This window comes from Choloepus didactylus, chromosome 16, assembly GCF_015220235.1.
Source record: "Choloepus didactylus isolate mChoDid1 chromosome 16, mChoDid1.pri, whole genome shotgun sequence".
Lineage (NCBI taxonomy): Eukaryota > Metazoa > Chordata > Mammalia > Pilosa > Megalonychidae > Choloepus > Choloepus didactylus.
In genome coordinates, this window is record NC_051322.1 from 29425509 (window position 1) to 29434217 (window position 8709).

Here is an 8709-nt window from a genome sequence, read left to right on the forward strand (position 1 = left end):
TCTGACACAAGTAGGCCAATCAGCACCTCCCTCTCCTAGAAATTAGCTGGTGATTTCAAGAGAGGTAAAATTCTTCACTGAGATCACTAATTATGAGGGTGATGTAAGCTTATAGCTGCTGGTGGCCGCTCTTGCCCCATGTGAGGACTGCCTACCCGAGAATGAAGCCAACCTGAAGAAACCCAAAGGAGAGTGTCCTGATGGAATCATTTCAGGCCTTGGATCCAGCAATTCCTGAAAAGTATCCCAGACCTCTTCATTACATGAGCAATTACCAACTACTTTTTTTTTTCCTGCTTAAAGTATTTTGCATTGGGTTGTCCATCACTACATCCTGCCTGATGCACAGACAATCTGTGGTAACCCTTCCAGCTGCTGCACTACGGTAGACTCAGACTCCCAGGAGCACCATGGAAATAATCCTTTAATTAGCTAGAACTTAGCAGAGGAAAGATTTGCAGGTGGTGGTCAGAAGGCCCAGGCCAGAACAGCCACTCAGGTGCTAGTGAGGAAGACCAGCTCTCCCGACTCACCTGTAAAAGGAAGCAGTTAGGTCGGATGTCCCAATGGGCCCCTCCTGCTCAGATTCCCTAATACTCTGTTTCCATTTTAAAGGAAAAATTACACTAGCAAGCACTTACAGAGAACTTGCTACATGCAGGCACTGTGCTGAGTGACATATACATGAATTCATTTCATCCTTATAACAACCCTGTGAGGTTTCTTACCGTCCCCATCCTACAGAGGAGGAACCCGAAGCACAGCAAAGGGCCAACTCAAATGCAAGAGAGCTGGGATCAGAATCAAGCCATCTGGCTTTGGAGTTCTTGCTTGTGACCACTGCTGGTCTCCCTCAGCTTCCCTCTGCAGGAATTGCTAATGAAGGAATTTCTCCCGTGGTCTCACTCAGATCCTCATTTTCTTCAGTCTTTTTTGCTCAGACTTAATAATCAAGTCTTTTTTGTTTACTTTCTTCAAAAGTATTAGGTTCTATTATTTAAACATTTTTATTCCTCCCACGTTTCCCCTCATGTAATTCTAAAATGGGCCCACAGTGGGGGTCCTTCATGCTGGGGACCAAGCGAGGCAAAGACCTGCGGCAAGGCAGGGAGCTGCACATGACACAGCCCCAAGGAACAGTGTGCCTGGAACCCAAGCAAAGGAACTGGGATCCATCAACAGATGACTGGATAAATAAAATGTGGTCTATTCATACAATGGAATATGATTCAGCCATAAAAAGGAATGAAGTTCTGATACATGCTGCAACATAGATGAACCTTGGGAGCATTATGCTGAGTGAAAAAAGCCATACATGAAAAGGCAACTAGTGTATGAGTCTATGTACATGAAATATCAAGGTCAAGCAAATTCATAGAGACAGAAAGTAGATTACAAGTCACCAGGGGCCAAAGGGAGGGGGAAATGGGGAGTTACTGTTTAGTGGGTACAGAGTTCTGTTTCGGGTGATGAAAAAGTTTTGGTAATGGATGGTAGTGATGGTATCACAACATTTAAATATAATTAATGCCATTAAATTATACATTTAAAACTGGTTAAAAAGGCAAATTTTTCTGTTATATATGTGTTACCACAATAAAATTGCCTTAAAAAGCAAGGTCCAGCTTTTCATGGTCGCCCTTGGTGGAGCTGGGAGCCCCGCGCCCGGCCGGGAGGTGTGCGCCCCCCGCGGGCCGCCCGCCTGAGCCAAGCGCCCCCAGGACGGCGGAGCGCCGGCCGGCATGGAGCCCCGCGTGGCCTCCCTCTGACCGGTCCTCGGCCGGCGGTGGGGGCGTGCGTGTGTGCGGTGGAACCAGAGCTGGAGACCGGCGGGACGGAAACAGCGGGCAGGCGCCGCGCAGATGGCCGGGGCGAGCAAATCAGAGGCTCCGCTCCCGGAAACGTGACCACGTGGATCCAACAGCTTTTGCACTCAGGGATAAAATCAATCATGAGGCAAAAGGAACTAGGAGAAATCCAAGACCATCATGGTAGCCCAAAGGAACATTCTTCCCACCTTAGTAAGGACAAGCTGTGGCCCAGAGTTAACATATGATGTCTGTAAGTAATGCATGAGGTCATCACTGAGCCATTCAAGTTCAGACAGTGAAGTTGAACATCTTCTTATTTCTCGATTAAAATGAGCAGGAGCGGCGCTAAGATGGCGACTCCCATGCACCGTCTCATAGCGCGGAGACAGGCGTAAGTGAGGGCCCGAGTCGGGCGATGGGGCGGGCTGGGAGCGGGGAGAGGGTGAGCGGACGCTGGGACGCGAGGCCAGACTTGGATCCCCAGTAGGAAGCGGGGTAGTGTAGCCGTTTCTCTAACACGGCGCCTGCCCCAAGGAGCTCGGGCCAGTGAGGGAAGCAAATAAGCAACATGTAAGATGTCAGAAATGCTTAGAATTTGGACACTGGACTTACGAATGCACAGGAAAAAGGAAATACCTACACAGGCCTTCAAGAACAGCAGAACTAAAGAAAGCTTTAAAAGAAAAAGAAAACAGATTATTATTACAGCAAAGCATTGGAGAAACTAATGTAGAAAAAAAGAACAAGAAAAAAAGGTCTAAGAGTGTAACCAGTTCCAGTACCAATAGCAGTGACAGTTCAGCCAGTGATTCTTCATCAGAAAGTGAAGGAACATCTACCTCATCCTCCTCAGAGGATAGTGACACTGACGAAAGCTCTTCTAGTCCATCATCTTCAGCTTCCTCCACAAGCTCTTCCTCCTCCTCTGATTCAGACTCAGATTCCAGCTCCTCCAGTAGCAGTACCACCAGCACAGATAGCAGCTCTGAGGATGAACCACCAAAGAAGAAGAAAAAGAAATAGAACTGCTCCATCCATATTGGACTTGTGGACTGAAAGCATTAAAGTGATTCTCTAAAGGGGATTTAAAATATGTTAAGGCCAAGAAGGGTAACTGGTCAAACTTTCTAGAGTTTAAAAGTTTCTAAATGTTTTACATTGTAAGAGCATCATAAAAAATATTAATAATGGATTACATATATAAAGACTTTTATTTTAAGGGGAATTTGTTTTGCTTTTTTGTCTTTAAAATATCTCTCTAAAATCAAAACTGAAATCCAGTAAATCTGTTTTTGTGATGAAACTTACCTTTTTTTCCCCTGTGAAGTAAAGGCCATATTTTGTTATATGTTAATGGTATGTATTTATCAGACATGTTTTCAGAATAATGCATCAGAATATCAGACAATGAATTTCTAATGCTTTTGGCTATGTGTTATTCTATAAGATTTAATACCTTGCTATTGTAAGGTTATGAGTTTTCCTACAGTTGATAAATGTGCTCTATTTTTATGTTTACATTCAGAAAGTTTTTCTGACTTCTTGTCCTAAATGAAAAGTTCAAGGAACTTATTATATATTTACACCTTTCGAATGGTACAAGTTTTACATTGCTTGTTGCATCATTCATTATCTTGTGGTTCCTTATATTCTCAGAGTTACACTTGTCTGAGGGAAATCATTCTAGAGGAACCTCAAAAGGGGCAAAAAATTGGAAACTACTTAGGAGTCTAATCTTGGTGCCTTTTGATAAATTCCCCATATCAGAAAAGAAAGCAACCATGTATAAAGCTATCTTAAGTAAAAGTGATATAAATATCTTTGAGTAATGGCATGCTATAAATGGAACCATTTGAAGGAGAAAAGAGGTAGGAGAAAGAGGTGATTTTTGCAGAAGATTATGGCAGTGTTGGTTGTCTTTTATTAAAAAGGTTTTTTTTTTTTTGTCTTTCATAAAGATCGCCTTTTGCCATTTCTGCAATTACTGTATGACAGTGTATATGGTAACTGGTCACATGACAGTCTACTGCATAAATATGAATGACTTGGATTAAATCTTGTGTGGTTACATAGCATATACACAATTGAAATCTTACATAAAAATCAGGTTTAAAAGGAAATACTGCACAATGTTTCTTAAAAGTAAAATACTTTGTGGTGATGAGACCATTTGGTTTAACATCACATTATTCGATGATGTCTTAAACTTTTTGGAAAGTGGTATCATTTGTAGAAAAATCTTGGTTTGGGTTCAATGTTATAAAAACTATGAATGCTAAGTCTTTTATATTTTTATGAAAAAAGTAGTAGAAAATTACTTTTGAAGAAAATGGGCTTCTGTTTAACCTTGAAATAAATGTATATTGTGAGTTTAAAAAAAAAAAAAAAGCAAGGTCCAGGGATGAAATGACACAGGGAAGAGAGGGTGGGACCAGAATCTGGAGTATCTCTGGGGGCTATTGAAGATTCAGGTAGCTGGATCTTCCCCATCTCCTGTTTTGAAAATTCATGTCACAGATGCTCTCTTCTAATCTTCCCAAAGTCCCAGTAAAGTAGATTTCATCCTCCCCCCTGCCACACACACTCACACTCACACCACCACCACCACCACCACCACTTTATAGAGGAGGAAATTTGCCCATATAATTTTAGCAGGTAAGTGGTGTTTCTGGGATTTACAGCCATCTCTGACTTCAGGGCTTCCTATGTATAGTTCTTGCTACCACATCATGCAATAAATACTTTTTAAACAGTCCTGTGCCTGACACTGTAGTTGTTTATGCCTGGTGTGGGCTGGCCCCTAACATGAGCATGGGCCTTTGGAAAGAAGCTGAAGTCACCATGTGGTGAGTGAGGCCCGGGCCAGGTACTGAGTGTGGAGACCTGAGTGGCTACAGCAGCAGCAAAAGGCAGCAACAGGGTATTTGGCCCCTGCCAATGAGAAGGGAGGGAGGCCCTTAGGTAACAAGGGCCTTGAAGGTCTCCACCACCCTGCCCTTAGGGGTATGTCATCCTCAAGGAGAAACATACCCCATGGCAAGCCGACAAGAATGGGGAGTGCCAAGCACTCCGAGAAGTGCCCCCATGCCCTCCCACTCCCCACCAGGTGGTGGCAATGGCGGCGTGTCTGATCTGCCTCCAAGACCTGCAGGCTTTGAGTTGTAATGCCGAGACAACTCTTAAACAGAGTAGCTCATTCATCCCAAGGCATGAGGGTACTCACAGGAGATCAGCGCTCTGAGCCTGGAGGTGAGTTCCTGGGTGGCAGGACTTATCTGAGCACAGGGAAGAATTTTCTAAATTCAGGCGGAGAGGCAGGGGGCCAAATGGACCCAGCCAGAACTCTGGTGATGGAATTTCAGACATTGTTAGTGCTTCTGGGAGTGTTGTGGGAATTCAAACCACTCCATGCCAGCCCCTTACAGTTCTGCCCCTACACAAGGTCCCACAACCACATGGTCACAAACCACAGATTCGCACACAGTCTTCCATGGGCCTCTCCTGGGCCCCCAGCAGGATGCTAATGTAAACGGTGCCCCCTCCAGCTTTGTGCCTAGTGGCCAAGCTGCCCCTTGCCTACCCTAGGCTCACACACTCTAAGGTGAGCCTGGCATTTCTATCTGCAGGGTCATGAAGGGACTCCTTCCAGAGCCAACCAGCTGAGGAACTTTGCTAAGGTAGCTGCATTGCCCTCACAGCTCTTAGCAAGCTCTGCCACCCCCAACAGGGCCCTTTAAGAGAAATAAATTAATGGGAAGCTCATTAGAAGGGTTCTCCAGCAATTTTCCTAATGTCTTGCCCCAGTGCAATATATCCAAAAAACTACATTCTTCCAGTCTCATCCCCACACTTAGTCACTTACTGGCAGTGAAATCACTTGAAATTTATTGAACACGGTGGCAGGTGGGGATTCCCCTCCTGATTAACAGGTCCTCTGAGCCGCTTCACATGGGCACTTTGGTGACACTTTCCTTCAAATCTGTTTAATTTTCAGGAAACCTGGAGAGATGTAGGAGCTCTGTGCCTCAGTTTTATCTGCAAAAAAAGTGATGGTAATAATCCCTCATAAAGTTTTGGTGAGGATTAAATGAGTAATTGCATTTAATGTGCCCGACACCTAGTAAGTGCTTACTACATGTTACCTGTGGTTCATAGGGCTATATATTCATGCCTCCTGTGTCTGGTTCTAGAATTGCTCTGTGGTCTATAGCTCTCACTGCTGGGTGGGTCCTCCTCAGCCTTTTGGTAACAGGGGTGCTATGGAGAGGTGAGGCTGGGTGGGGGGTGGGTAGGAACTTTCCCTTGGACACTCATTAGAGAGAGATGCCCTGACCCCTCAGGTGCCCACTTGGTCCCCTGGAAGGATGCCCCGCAGATCTCCAAAGTCGGACAGTCTCCCGAGAGCTGCGCCTCTGTCCTGAGCAGAGCCTCGCCCTGAGGAGGCCCAACTCTGCCACGCTCAAACTCTGGGCAAGTGAGGGCCTGGCTTGGTTACTCCGAGGGCACCTATAGACCTAAAACGACAGTTGTCATAGGAGATCTTCCGGAAGTTCTTGTCCCACTTACTTAAAGATAATTACTATGCGGAAATATATGTACCACAAGCATCCGTATTCATCTTGGTCCCCCTTGGGAGCAAGCCGGTGGGCCCGGCCGGCGCGTCCGCGGGCGGCCTCCCTGGAGCGCTCAGCGCAGGTCCCCCCACCGCGCTTTGCCGGGGCCGGCACTCGCGTTACTACGACTCGAGGTGAGCGACTAGAGGTGAGGCCAGGGCCGGGTAGGTCTCGATTTTGTAACCTTATTCCCAGGACAGCGTCTGACACCTGGGAGGTGCTGGCGGAGGGAGGCGTCTCGGAGGACGCGCGCTCAGGCTTCCTTCGCGGGGCAATGGGGACATCTAGTGGCGGTGGCCGGGATGCGCGTAGCTAGGTTTCCAAGTACAGAGCAGGCACTCCTTGTCCTCCTCTCGTCTTCCCTCTTCTGCCTCCTCCCTCGTTTTGTGCTCCTCTCTCCCACCCTCAGGCCTTGGGCCTCAGCTTTCCCCTTTCCCCTGGGGTGGATACTGTGTCTTCTTTCCCAGCCCGAGATCACCCTCGGCACTGTCTGCTCCCCCTCCGCCCCCGCCTCGGGGCTCCCTTCGCCCATCCTCAGAGGCAGGCCCAGGGGAAACTTACCCAGTGTGGGCACCACCCCTGTCTGCTTACCAGGGTCCCACCGCCCAGGGGCGTTTTCTATGGCCCTGACTCCAAAGATTCGACACACATCTTTGACTCCAGACTCTCCACCGGATACCTGTGCTGGTTCCCTGGTTTGCCTCCCAGCAGATGCTGCTCCTGCCTGCTCTTTCTCCCTGGCTCCTTTTGGCAGTTCTCCGGGGACTGGTTCTGAGCCAGTGCTGAAGAAGAGCCTTCCAGGGGACTGAGGTGTCCTCTGCCGCATGCTGTCACCTAGTAAAGGGCTTGCCTGGAACCTACAATCTGGCTGCCTGTGCTCAGTGAATCTCAGAGGTTCAGCCCCCAAAGCATGGAAGCACCTGACATGGGGTGAGCATGCATGCAAGTGGGGGAAGTCTTCTGCTCCTCAAATGAGGACCCAAAAACAGTCTCTCCTGGTCAAGTTTATGGTCAGGCCCATCCACTGCAAAGGGACAAACCCTAAACATACTGGTTTTCCATTAAGGATCTTCTACTGATACTGATGTCTATGTTTTCTGCGTGTCAGGCACACTGCTATGTTCTCAATCTATCATCACATCACACCTGAGATATTAAGTATTCCTGTCAGTGTTTCCCGGATGGAGAAACTGAGTTTAAAGAAGTTGAATAAGCCAAAGGTCAGACAATGAATAACAGAGCTGAGATTTGAACTTGGGTCTGACAGATGCCAAGACCCTCAAATTATGACACATACGACTCCATGTGTCTGCCTAGTACCCATACATATGAACCTTTAAAAGTTACTATTAGGTCGCATGTTCATCCTCAGTGGACTCCCCCTCCTGTATGAAGTCCTTTTTTCTGGTCCTAAATATACCAAGGAAAAGCATCTCCAAGACACCAGGAGGTGATAAGCGAATCCTCTTATGCTAACTCTGACGCCACCCCATTCCCCCTCCACCTTCATCTTTCCAGATGAAGACATGGTGATAGCAGTAGGTTCCCTTAAGAACATTGTAACACATCCATGCCCTGCCCACTACTAATGTCTCAGAGACCAGCCTCATGGGGCCTGAAGTCAACCACCTTCACCTCCAGGGGCCACTGCCATTTAACCCGGCAGGGAATCAGACTGAAGCCCTCAACCCAGACCCTGGTTGGAGTAGGCACATGTCACACAGTTGGAGAGCAAAGGAACAAAGTAATGAATGAATATATGTTCCAGGCAGCTTGCTGGTGGCCTGGTTTTCAACGACAACTAAAAGCTCTCCAGGGCTTGGTTTGTTGGAGAGAAAGATCAGCAGTATTTGTGAAGTGGTGCTGGCTTCGCACAGTGCAGAGATGTCCTCGCTTTACCCTGTGACTTCTTTCCCTTTGTATCTGCCCATCACTGATGCTTTTGTGGTCACAGTACAGGCTGTGTTTACTCCAGGTTAAAGTGCCTGTGTTTTCCTCCCACCTCTTTCATGTTAGATGTTAAAATGGAAAATTAACTTAGAATATAGCCTCTCCCTCCTGGGCAGTGATAAGAAGCATTCTAATGTCAAAATAAGTCAAGAGCCTCACGTTCTTCTTGAAATCCAAACCCCTCTGGCTGGTTCTTAAGCTTCATCAGAGTCTAGCCCCAACCCTCCCTTCCTGTTGCTGCTCCCTTCCTTCCCACACCCCTGGGACCCCAGCCACACTGGCTGCTTGCCAGCTTCCTGGAAATGCCCCAGGTGTGTCTACATCCATTCATTTGC

General features: G+C 47.2%; 1 protein-coding gene across 1 annotated transcript; it reads left to right on the forward strand.

The window, feature by feature from the left end:
* Window positions 1-2159: 2159 nt before the first annotated feature.
* LOC119511733 (zinc finger CCHC domain-containing protein 10) lies at window positions 2160-2842 on the forward strand. The gene is made up of 2 exons (XM_037806253.1): window positions 2160-2202; window positions 2363-2842. Exons 1-2 carry the CDS (start codon window positions 2162-2164, stop codon window positions 2832-2834), a joined length of 513 nt encoding a protein of 170 aa, XP_037662181.1. The 5' UTR covers window positions 2160-2161; the 3' UTR covers window positions 2835-2842.
* The last annotated feature ends 5867 nt before the right edge of the window (window positions 2843-8709 follow it).

Coding starts and splice junctions, on each gene's coding strand:
- LOC119511733 (XM_037806253.1), top strand. CDS start 2,162: ATGGCGACTCCCATGCACCGTCTCATAGCGCGGAGACAGGC. Junction 2,203..2,362: donor CTCATAGCGCGGAGACAGGC/GTAAGTGAGGGC, acceptor CGGGCCAGTGAG/GGAAGCAAATAAGCAACATG.